Source organism: Malurus melanocephalus, unplaced genomic scaffold (genome assembly GCF_030028575.1).
Source record: "Malurus melanocephalus ecotype Western Australia unplaced genomic scaffold, MMel_1.1 scaffold_162, whole genome shotgun sequence".
In the NCBI taxonomy this organism is placed as follows: Eukaryota; Metazoa; Chordata; class Aves; order Passeriformes; family Maluridae; genus Malurus; species Malurus melanocephalus.
Genome location: NW_026623394.1, coordinates 1,259,140 through 1,271,440, shown reverse-complemented (window position 1 = coordinate 1,271,440; position 12,301 = coordinate 1,259,140). Strand labels below are relative to the sequence as shown.

At 58.5% G+C, this 12,301-nt stretch overlaps 1 protein-coding gene across 1 annotated transcript; it reads left to right on the top strand.

The window, feature by feature from the left end:
- Positions 1-3,880: 3,880 nt before the first annotated feature.
- Positions 3,881-8,433, top strand: CRYBA1 (crystallin beta A1). Its single transcript, XM_057371909.1, is given in 7 exon segments — positions 3,881-3,898; positions 3,900-3,912; positions 4,608-4,672; positions 5,635-5,753; positions 7,336-7,477; positions 7,859-8,001; positions 8,115-8,433. Coding segments are annotated over 7 exon segments (648 nt in total). The 3' UTR covers positions 8,263-8,433.
- The last annotated feature ends 3,868 nt before the right edge of the window (positions 8,434-12,301 follow it).

Genomic DNA, 12,301 nt, shown 5'->3' with positions numbered 1-12,301 from the left:
GGAGCGGCGGCCCTGCCCACCCGGGAACCCCGCTGCGATCCGGCTACAAGCACCGAACGGACCGTTGCCCGCAGCCCCGTGCGCGCCCGGGACTGGCGCACCCCCCCCGCACACCCACGGACCGGGGTGACCCCGCACTCACGGTGTGTGCGCACCCCCGGTGTGACACGGTGACACTCCCCGCACGCACACACACACACACCGATCCTCACACACACACGCGCGTGGAAAACACACTCACATGTTGTGCGCTCGCACACACAGCCCCGTGCATCGCACACTGCACRCACGCACTCCTGGGGTTCTCCTTTTCGGAAGAATCCCATCAGGAGCAGCACGGGATCCAGACAGGGAAGGCTCCAGGAGGCTGGCCGGAGCAGGGTGAACGGTGCCCGCTGGCCCCGGTGTGCGGCATGCAAAGCCGGCCATGGCGAAACTGCCGGCAGAGCTTTTTCTCAGCTTCTCCYGCAGCACCTGTCCCCAGCCGGGGCTGTCAGACTGTGGGGACAGTGCCCTGCTGCTCTGTCCAGGAGACAGCCCGTGGTGAACAATGAGCGTATCACAGCACAGCCAGCAGCGAGAGAGGCACAGTCTTTGTTACAGCCCTTCCACTGGTGTCCAGCTTCGGGACGTCACACCGGGGTTGGCCACACACAGCAAGAACCCTGGGACAGATGGTTTCAGGATAAGCCCTGGCGTATCAGAGTCGGGACAACCTCCCTTCCTATCGGGCGTGGGAGCAGCTGGGCCCAGGGAAGCTGGAGTGCGGCTTTGGGAACAGGGACCCCAGAGAGAGGCATCCACAAGCTCTTTCCAAAAGCGCTTTTCAGGCAGTGCTTGATCTCTGACAGAAAGCTCAAGACGGACAGAGAGATGACAGGGACAGTGTCTGTCCCAAGGTATCCCAGAGGACTCACTCCAAACCTCTACCACTGCTGGCTGAGTTGTGTGGTCCTGGCTCTTCCACCTTCGGGCTGTGAGCCCCTCTCTTGGGACACGGCTGTCTGGGTGTCACACACCCCGTTCCCTCACAGTGGTAGAGCTGGTTATGATTTCCAGCCCACAGCCTGTGCCCAAGACATGATCCCACAGSAGCAGAGCAGGACATGTGTGGGGCATGGCAGGAGCGAGCTGGCAGCTGAGAAGGAGCCCCATACTGGGCCCTGGGCAGAGGGGATGCGGTGGTGGAGGAGATGCAGCCCTTGCAGCGGCGGAGGACGGCGGCAGCGAGCGCAGCCGCCTGCTTTTGTCACRCTGTCCTTTGTCCCAGGCACGTGGCACCCAGCGCAGGGAGCCGCAGCCATCCGGAGAGCAGGGATGGGGTCGAGTGATCTGGAAATGCAGCAGAGCCCRTCGGAGCTTTCAGGAGGGTTTTCCAGCTGCTGTGGGGAGGGGACACATTGTGTGGCTGTTCCTCTGCCCTGCAGCCTGGCACCGGCTGGTGAGCAGCCAGTGACAGCCTGTGGTAGCTCCTGCTTCCTTATCACGCTGGGCAGGTGGCGATGCGCTGATTCCGGTTAGAACTGCCGAGCTGTGGGACAACGCAGAGTCCCCAGTGTCACACAGCCCTGCCACCAGCAGCCGCCCACCGGGGCCACTCTCCTGCCAGATCCCCAGGGCTAAACACCCCGTGTTTTCCAGCGAGCTGGCCAGCTGTTCACGTGCACATGATCCCGTCTGGCTTTGCCAGAAACAGGTTGGGTTGCCCTGAGCAGCTCTCCCTGGCAGGGGGTTCCCCAAGCACTAGCAAATCCTACATCCAAGGAAAGTGCCCGTGTCACCCACGGTTTCCCATGGAGAAGCGGGACAGGGCTCCGGTGCCAGTGGCATTTCGCGTGCCCCTGGCAGGCACAGATGGCTGGCCAGGGCAAGGGCCCGGAGCCGGGCTGGGAGGGGAAGCATCTGTTTTGCAGCACCGCGGGGTTCCCTAAATAGGTCACTGCTTTTTCATAGTCTCTTAGATCTAGAAAAACCAGTTGTTCCGGACAACCTGTGGACCTGCCAGCATCACTAGCTCTCCAGGCACTGTGCCCCCAGGTCCTTGACGGGGGGACACCTGTGCCACCAACACTGTTAGCAGGGTGAGGGGTTTGGGGGGCTCACAGCTGAGCCATAGCAGGGTCCTGTTCTCTGCTGAGAGTGACCATCCCTGGCCATGGCCACTGTGGGCTGTGCAGGGGGCTTTCCCCCCTCCTTGCCCCTGGCTTGAGGTAGATGCCAGCTTCCACCGTTGGTTTGGGGTGGTTTTCAGGCAGAAAGGGTTTTGCTGTTGCGAGGGGAGGCTTTGCTTTGTGGTGGTTTTCAGGCAGAAAGGATTTTGCTGTTGCGAGGGGAGGCAGGTGCCTGTGCGGGGTGCGGAGGGGGGTGCGGTGCCACCCACCGGCCCTACACCCGCATGCGCCGATGGTGTCCCATCCTGCTCGGGCTGAGCTCTCCCTCTAGTGGCACCAAGCTCCTGGCAGAACCTCCACACTCTTGTGGGATGGCCGGAGACTGTGGCCAGAGCACGTCCGAGGGGCTGGAATGAGCCGGAGGGCGATCTCCAAGCTGACCTCCCCCCTCAGCCAGGATGCTCCCAGCAGGTGCACGGGGAGGGTGCCAGGGGGGCTTTGCAGGACCCCACCCCCACCAGCCCCCATTCTGGCAGCCCTGCAGAGGGCAGATACCCCTGCCCTTCCCATTCCCTGACCCCACACTTGCTGGGATGTGTTGGTGCCATCAGCTGGCGCGCCAGCCTCGGGGGTGCAGCCCCACAGCTCGTGTCACGGTCACCCCCGCACAGTGTCACCGCTCCCACCCCCATCCCCACCCCGCAGCAGCCAGCACGGGGAAAGCCCCCGCGACCCCCCTCGTCCCCCCGTCAGGACAGTGCCCTGCCCGCGGCAGGGGTCCCCCGGGACCCCGCTGAGCCCCACGAGGCCCGTCTGGTCGGGTGCCACCCCGCCGCGCGTCCCCGCTGGGTCCCCYGGGCCGGGCGCCAGGCCATGCCGCAGGCAGCGCTGACGGGGCGCTTTGTTTTGTGCGGCCGCGGCTTGCCCAGCGGGGAGACAAAAGGGGCAGTCAGACGCGGGCGAGCATTGTGCCGGCAGCCATGCGCTGAGGCAGCAGCCCGCGCCGCCACGCTCGCCTCGTGACCCCCGACGGCCCGGGCTGTGCCCGCCATGGTGSCCCGGGGCCCGCAGCGCCCGCCCCATGGCAGCCCCGAGTGACAAGGGGGCTCTGGGGCTGGTGGCCGTGGTCACCTCAGGGCTGAGGCCTCCCCAAGGCCATGGTGGGCGTGCTGGCTGTGGGGTTGTGGTGGTGGCAGCGCTGTGGGGAGCGCTGCGGCCCGGTGTGGCCGTGGGGACACGTTTGCCAGGGCCACGCCAGTTCTCACCTCCGGCCTCCCTCGCCCGCGGTGGGAGAGGGTGTCCACGCCAACGCGGTGACAGGGAACACGCCGTGGCTGACGAAGCGAGGTGGCAGTGCCYGGCAGACGCCCCGCCGAGCCCACCGCCCGCAGGGTCTCACGGGGAGGTGTCCCCGCCGTCCCCACGGTGCCAAGTGGCGCCAGGGCCAGGCCAGCCCCCAGGCTCRCCCCGTGACGGCGCGGTGCATTGCCCCTGGAAAATGCCAGCGCGGTCAAATCGTTGAGTCATTTGTGCCCAAGATTATCTGTGCAAACAGCCGCCCCGATTATTTTTTTTTTTATTATCAAATTTTTTTTCTTTTTTTCCCTAAGAATGTGGCTCAGACCATGGGGATGAGCAGCTGAAATCTCCGGGGATCAGCAGGACAATGCCAGAGCAAGCATTGTGCTGACGGCTCTGCAAACGCTGGCACCGGTTCCCGGCCAGCAGTACCCTATAAAAGCTGAGCCGCTGAAGTAGGCAAACATTACATGGGCGAAGCAGCAGTAACCGCCTGAGCTAGGTGAGTCCTGGACCGATGCGCACCTCTCCCACCTCACCCCTCCGCTGCCAGCCGGCCGGGCAGACACCCTTCCTCCTGCCTGGTGGCAAAAGACACCCAGAGGGGACCGTCGCTGTTTCCCGTGGCATTAAGACAGGCTCACACATCCCTGCTGGCAGCCGGGGGGCTGAGAGCCCCTCTAGTGCAGGGCACCCCACTCCCGGCAGCTGCTGGTTGGCATCTCCCCCCGTTAGCCAGGGCTGTCTGTGGCAGCAAACCGAGGGACAGCGGGCAGGGAGAGGGGAGCAGGAGGCTCTGCCGGACACTGCCTGTGCCCCCCGCTGCAGTTTCATGCTCCAGCTCAGGGGGTTTTTCCTAGCACTGGTGTGGCCTCGGGGAAGGAGGAAGGGGGATTCAGGCACTGTGCCCCTGCAGGCTCCGTGCCACGGCCGGGAGGAGGGAAGGGGCACTGCTGTGGTGAGAAGGGAGCACCCTGCTTTGGATGTGCCCCACAGCCCCCCACTGTGCCCTATATCCTGGGGCTGCCAAGAGGGTCTCACTGTGGCTGGCGTGGCTTTGTCCCCAGCAGTGGGGCAGCTGTCCCCCAATGGGTGCCGTGGGTGGCGGGCACAGAGCCGTCCCCGAGCCTCGCGAGCAGGCAGCAGGGGTACCCAGGGACGTGCTGCAGTAAAACTGGATTTTCCTTCCTTCTGCAGACACCGATCCAGCASCAAAGATGGCTCAGACAAACCCTCTGCCTGTTCCCATGGGCCCGTGGAAGGTACGTCCTCGCATCCCCTGTATTTCGCCTTTCCCTGYGAGCAGGTAGGGAATGGAGAGAAGGGAAAAGTCTGTCCTTCGGGGCCAGGAGAGCTGCTCAGCGGGCAGTGAGGCAGGGACGAGCTCAGCAAACAGGGACCTCTGTCCTCTGCCCATGGGATCGTGCCTCCCACCTGCTCCAATACCTCCTGGGTGTTTTAATAAAGCTCTTGGCAGCACCCCGGGCCAGCCGTGCCCTGCTCTCACCAGCCATCCCATCACAGGCAGTCACAGAGCCCCCAAAAGCCACTGGCTGTAGTTCGCCCTCCCCTGTCCGTGCAGACGGGGTGAGCAGGGGCAGCGAGCGCTGCGGAGCGAAGTGGAGAGCAGCCCCAAGGGGTCTGCAAACTGCCCCAAGGCCACAGGCTGTGGAGGGAGCCGAGAGGGAGAGGAGAAACACGTGCACGAGTGAGGAGCATCCCGTCGAAGCCTGGAGCTGTCGCGGGAGAGGAGAGCGCCAGCCGCAGCCCCCCAGGGAGGTGCCCCTCGCCCTTTCCCYCGTTAATCCTCTTTGCCCTAGAGCGTTCGGAGCAGAGGCCGGGAGAACCGCCAGCCACAGCCCTGCCACCCGCCCGTCCCAGAACGGCTCCGCTCCTCTCTCCGGACGGCAGCGCTGCCCCGGGAACTGATCTCCGCAGGGGTGAGCAGGAGAGCGGAGCGGGGGCCAGCCTGCGGCTCCCCCGACAGCAAGGCAGGGCATCGCGGGGCCAGCAGAGTAGGGATGTGGAGGCGTGTGGGGCTGTGTCCCAGCGCAGAGGGGTGCCCAGTGCAGCCTCCACTGGCTCTCCCAGCCCGAGAGATGCCTGGTGCAGCCTCCACTGGCTCTCTCCCCTGACGGAGCCACCCTCCGTCTCCAAGAGGCACTGAATTGCCCAGGGCCACTGCTGGGCAGTTTCCAACTCGGCAGCACGCTCTCCGTTCCAGATCACCGTGTACGACCAAGAAAACTTCCAGGGCAAGAGGATGGAGTTCACTTCGGCCTGTCCAAACATCATGGAATGTGGCTTCGACAACATCCGCTCCCTGAAGGTGGAATGTGGCGCGTGAGTACCCAGCTGCCAGGGCAGGGGGTGCTTTCCCAGGCGGGCTGGCCGGGACAGGGGTGCCCAAGCGTGGAGTGGGACCAGCTGTCCTCGCTCTGCTGGGCTGGAGCCGAGCACCACAGCCAAGGGAAGCCAGGCACGAGGGGATYCCACCCTGTCAGGGTAGAGCAGCCAGCCCCGGGCAGCCCTGATACAGAGAGAGGGCCAGAGAACAGTGGCAACCACCTTTGGCATCACCCAAAACTGCCTCCTGCGATGTTGGACAGGTCAGTTTTGGAGCAGGGTTGCTGCTCAAGGATGCAATGAGGGTCAGTGGTCAGTGAGTGGCTCTGGAGTTCAACCTGGTCCCCGTCCTGCCTTTGTCACCCCACAAAGCACTGGCCCTAGGAGAATCATCTCTCACCCCAGGGTCCGGTCATGTTCTGCCCTGGGCTTTCCCCACACTGCGCGGCTCCCAGGGCCAGGACAGAACCTTCCCGCAGCTTCTGCAGTCCTGACAGGGGTGGGGAGCAGAGCCAGGCTGCTCCCTGTGCACGGGAATCTTCCCTGGCACAGGCCAGGCACCTCCCGAGCAGCTCGGAGAGGCCGTGTGTGTGTGTCTGTGTGTGTGTGCCGGGAGCGAACCCCGCGGCGCACATCCCGCCAGGGCGGGCAGCAGACGAGATAGATTTGTGCTGCTATCTTTAGGATGTGTAATGCTAATGGGATTACAGCAGCGTGCGTGCTCACGCCCTAATGAGCTCCCTGCTCCAGTTGACGTGTTCCTAATCAGGCTGCTCACCTTGCACAGGGTGGGCTGGCTGCGGGACACGGGGTTGGGGCTCAGTTTGGCTCAGTGGCAAGCAGCCCTCGACCCCCCAGCTCAGCCGGGGGCACCCTGTGTACCCATCAGCAGGGGATCCGTGCCCTGCACAGCCTGTGCCACCCAGCCCCCAGCCCAGGCTTTGTCTCCCGGCTCTGCCTGTGGCTCTGTCCCCAGTCTCCTTAAGGGGACAGCCCCACCCTGGGGACAGACAGGTGCTGTGCGGGGCTCACAAAATGCATCCTGCAGGGTGGAGGAATCCCACTCGCCTCTCCTTGTTTGCTTTCAGCGGAGAGAGGGATGCAGAAAGGGGAAAGGCCACAGGTCCCTGCTGTCTGCTCGGAGCCAGAGGGGCTCTGCCTGCTTTGGGCATCAGGAATTCAGATGTTTCCAGCAGTGTCAGGTTGTAATTGGGGAACAAGGAAGAAATGAGAGCTTTGGGAGAGAAGGGCAGCTGGGGTATCCTGGCGTGATGCTGGCCTGCATAAACAATGACAGAGCAGCCAGGGGAAGGGCCACCTGTGCAGGATGGGCCCCAGGATGTCCCCATCTCCCAATGCAGCCAGGGATGCTGTGTGGGTGCCTCCCCAGCACCAGATGCGGTCACATTCCCTGGGCTTTCTGCCCACATCCGACACYGCTTCCTCTCCTCCCAACCTGCGGGCCAGAGGCCAGACCCAACCTCCTCTTTGCACCTACATCCTGCCCCGGTGCCAGCTCCGAACGGGAGCCCCTGAGCTGCCRCAGGAAGCCCTGGCAGCCCTGGCTCTGTTTTTGCAGCTGGGTCGGTTACGAGCACACCGGCTTCTGTGGGCAGCAGTTCATCCTGGAGAGGGGAGAGTACCCGCGCTGGGACGCCTGGAGCGGCAGCAACGCCTACCACATCGAGCGCCTGATGTCCTTCCGCCCCGTCTGCTCCGCTGTGAGTGTCCCACACAGCTCTGAWTTCGGTAAAACGTCCCAGGCCACAGCAGTGAGGTGTTAGAAAGGGAAAATGTATCTCTGCCAGGGCAGGCTCAGTGCTTCCTCCCTACTCCCAGTAGGATTTGCTCTTTCTGTCCTGTTTTTTAAGCTTTTGAGGGAACTCCGGGGCCAGCTGCACATGGCCACAGCAGCCTGAGACAGCAGCTGTGACATGGCTGTTACTGATACTTCCCCCCCAAAAAAATACCAGCCAGGGTCGGAACATCTCCCTCTCCAGGAAACCCTCCAAATAATACTGCAGGGAGTGACAGCCCCGCCATTCCCACCCACACTGGGGAGGGAGCACCACCTCCCCYTCACCCCCCACTCTSYCCCACAGAACCACAAGGAATCCAAGATCACCGTTTTCGAGAAAGACAACTTCATYGGCCGCCAGTGGGAGATTACTGATGACTACCCCTCGCTGCAGGCCATGGGCTGGGCCAACAATGAAGTGGGCTCCATGAAGATCCAGTGCGGCGCGTAAGTGATGGGCCATGGACCAGGAGCAGCAGGGACAGCCCGGTGCCACCAGAGCGGGAGGGGGCACAGCCTGTAAACCCACCCCYGCTTACCTCTTTGTCCTTCTCTTCCAGCTGGGTGTGCTATCAGTACCCCGGGTACCGTGGCTACCAGTACGTCCTGGAGTTTGACCACCACGGTGGAGACTACAAGCACTGGAGAGAGTGGGGTTCGCACGCCCAGACCTCCCAGATCCAATCCATCAGGCGTGTCCAGCAGTAGCTCCCCACTTCCCAGAACATCTCTGCAAAGGTTTCGAAAGCTCACCGGCTCCCTCTTGGTGCTAATACTCCCCTCCCGAAATAACCATCCCCTCTCGTACCGCCACTGCTTATGGAACAACACTCCCAAAACGGTACCGACTGCCACAATTGCCAATAAATGTGACTGAAAGAAAAAGATAAATCAGCTTGGTGTGTGTTTGCTGTTGTGTGTTGGGGACTGAGATTGCACATCTCCATCCCAGGAGCAGGGACCAGACTCTTTCCTGCTTATTTTRGGATGGGCTGGAGAACAGTGGGGCTCACACTGAGGGAGGTTCAGACCCCCACTGCTGCACAGAAACACTTGGTTTTATTCCCTCCCTGCCCTCTCCTTCTCCTGACGCCTGGACCCTGCCCCACTGAGCCATGTCACCCACTGTGGCCAGCACTGCTGGGTCTCAGGGACCTAAACCCAGGCCATTCCCCCAAAAACACAAGCAAGAAAAGTCACACTGACACCCACAAACTTTAAAATTTTTATTCAACAATTTACATCACTTATTGTCTGTCTTAACGTATTCGATCTACACAAATTTCTTTTTTTTTTTTTCTCCTGATAAAATAATAAAATTTGGATAAATTTTGAAGACCTGTTGGTGCAGAATAAACAAAATTTCAGGTAAGGTTGCTTCTTTTTTTTTTTTTTTTTTTTTTTCTTTTTTTAAAACATTTAGTGTGAAGTATGACATCATTGGTAAAGATACATCATGCCATTACAGCTCATGGACATTACCTATATCCTTACAGTCCGTGACATCACCCACACCAGCGCAAGGGGCTGCGCCAGACACAGCTACAGCAGGTTTTACACTAAACTCCTCTAGCCACCCTCTCACCACCGGGAAAACGCCTACGCTTTTCCAGCTGGGCACACAGAGTGCGTTAACCTAACGGGAAATTACCGGGGAGGGGAGAAGGAAACAAAGACTACCTTGAACCGATCCGTGCGGTCGCRCGCTACGACGCCGACACCGAAGAGGGGCTGCCCCTCTCCGCAGGTCAGAGGTAATTCAGCTCCTGAGCAGGTAGAGCACGACCCCTCGCAGCGATTTGAGTACAAACGGGGAACGAAATGAGAACTTATCGATGGGGAAGGRGGGCAGGAGAAGAGACAGACCCCGCCCGGCTCTGCCTGCGGGGATCTCTCCGGCCCCGGCTCGCAGTCGAAGCGTGCGGTTGTGGTTTGCACCGCCCTTAACACTGAAATATTCAGGGAAAGGGGAGAGAGGGGCATCAGGCCCCCCCAGTAAACAAGTTGAGGACCTTCAGAGGCTGGGAAGCCACTGAAGGTGTGTAAGTACACGTGTGATGGTAGATAGAAAAGCAGCCCTGTTCTGTATGAAAAAAAGCTGTCAAGTTAGTACAAATTTCTGCCATGGCAAAGGGAACAGCAGGAGAAAGCTGTCAGGGTCCTTCTCCTGACACCAAATCCTGACTCTCCCRCACACAGGCTCTGGGCTAAGCAACATGTTTCCAAAGGTGGCACCTGCAACCCAACGCACCCAATGCATGAAAACAAAACCAAAATAAAGCTCTCACCCCCAAGGCTGAAGGGAGCCCAGTGTCCACTCCAACCCCGCAGAGGGACAGCAAGGAACCCTGTCCCTCCTGCCTCACAGTGGCAATACACAGCGGTAGGATTCCTCCTGGTTCATTTTGCCATTAGAAGCCTCGAGTTTGCCCACGCCTCCGGCCTGCAGCGCAGTGGACTGGTCTCCATTCCCTCCCCAAAGCTGCTTTGCGTGGGGGCTCCCTGTCCCCATGGGGACACGGGCAGATGCCACACCATGCACTCCCCGGAGACAAAAGGGGCACTGGTTCATCTGACAGCACAAAGTGTATCCGAAACAAAAGCCAGCACGCCCCGATCCCTCCGATTCAGTTACTAAAGTAGGCTCTTTAAAATAAAAAAATAATATATATATTTATATAGCTATACAGAGAGATACAGAGAAAGCAAAGAAGAGAGAAAGGCTACTAAAAAAATCAAGAAGCGCCAGTTTTCTGCTACAGCTGTCAGCAAAGAACTGTCACCTTACATCATACCCTCCGAGATGGTGAAGAGAATGGAGGCAATGACAGCACAGGAATGCAAAAAGAGGGCAGATAAGTCACTTCTGGTAATGAGACACAAATTAAACTTTCAAAACATGTGCATAGCTTTATTCATCTGCTTCAAACTAACCTTTTCACGGAGCTTCAGTGAAACCCGAGTGTGCAAAATGCATTTCTAAAAAATAATGCAAGCAAGCTTTCACATTTACTGTGGCAGAAGTACAGAAAGACTCGGACAGAATCACCACACGCTGGGGCGGGAGATGGAGAACCCAGAATTGCACAGTTTGGAGTTCTGAGTCACTGACTGCAAACACAAGCGTTTGGATTTCGCTAACTTCAAGCAAGGCGCGTTRATTTCTCCTTTACAAAAAAAAAACAACAACTCCTAAACCCCACAGAAACAAGAACCACAACCCGGCAGGGACTAAATCCCCTGGATAATGGGATCACGGTGCCACACAGAGCCTGAACTCCAGCAAAGCCAGTTCCAAACCTTGGCTTGTTTTGGCTCTGCAGGCAAACCGTGGCAATGCTGATTTTTGTCCGCAGGAGAAGAGCGAAGCAGCTTTTATCTCCCTCCCTCCCGCTCCCCTCTGAAGTCACAGTTGCCACTGCACAGGACATCATCCCCAAATGAAGACAGGCTGGAATCCAGGCCTTGTGTAGATCCCAAGGGTCACTGGGACACTGAGGAACCCTCGACTGTGGATGGGGAGTGACCCTCCCGGCCACGATCCCAGCTCACACCCCACCACCTCTCYCCAGAAAGACTAAGCACACATGCAAGGCACATTGAGTCAGATGTACACACGCACCTGGGTGTGTAAAAAGAGCAAACGCTGACCAAAAAAGAAAGAAATTGTTGCTGAATAAACTAACTAAACAGGCAGAGRGCTCTGGCCTATGCATTTGTAGACTATTTTCCAGGCAGTTGTAATCCCCAAGTGTTTTTCCTACACGACTTTAGACCTTCCTTACTCTTCCCTCACTTTGCAGAGAGGTACTTTATATTCCTAAAGGATCTTCTATAAATAGTCAAGTAAATTCCCTTTTTCCCCTCCAGTAAACTCCCCCTCCAGGGTACACATCCCCCACCACGGTCCAGGCRTGACCCACAAAGAGAAGAGGTTCTGGACCTGCAAGTGCAGCGAGAACTCCCTCCACTGCTCCCTAAGCCTTCCMCCTGCAGGTTTTGGCTGGGTGGATGGCTTCACCTGGCTTTTTTCTTGGAAAACATCCAACTCCAGGCACCRARCATTCCCCAGCTGGAGAAGGAGCCRGTGGGTCCCCTGCACTGGGGTAAGGGCAGGACGGAGGCCACACAATCCTTAATACTGCTGGTTAACTTCACATTGAGACAAAAGCATTCAAAAGATCTTTTTGTAGAGATGAGCAATTTCCTTCTATAGATAAATTCAAATAGAAAACAAATATATTAAAACCGGAGACGAGACAAGAGCTGGCTGAGGTTTTTTCTACCTTACAAGTTACTCAGGCACCTTTCCCACACCACCAGCCACGGAGGAAGGAGAAGCTGAAAACCTCAGGGATTTGCACTACCCTTCCAATAGCAGCTTGAGAAAAGGAAGGAGAGAAAAACAAAAAAATAATAAAAAAATAAAAATGCACAGTGTTCTCTCAAGTTAAAAGAGTTCTCCTTTGCTTGCGTTTGCATAGAAATTCCCGTAGGTCAGCACCAAAATCAGGTCCACCACTGTCCTACACCCTGGTTCCCCCACGTCCTACGCTCCCCCAGTTAGTGGCTGTGTTACAGGAGGGTTCAACTATGCGCAGAGGAAAGACACGGTCATGTTAAAAAAAAAAAACAAAACAAAACGACGAAAACGAAAAACAAAAGTGCATCACACATTCTTGATTTTCAGGGTTACTTATAGCAGCAGCATCAGCATTAATCCAAGACAATGAACAGTTGTAGATTC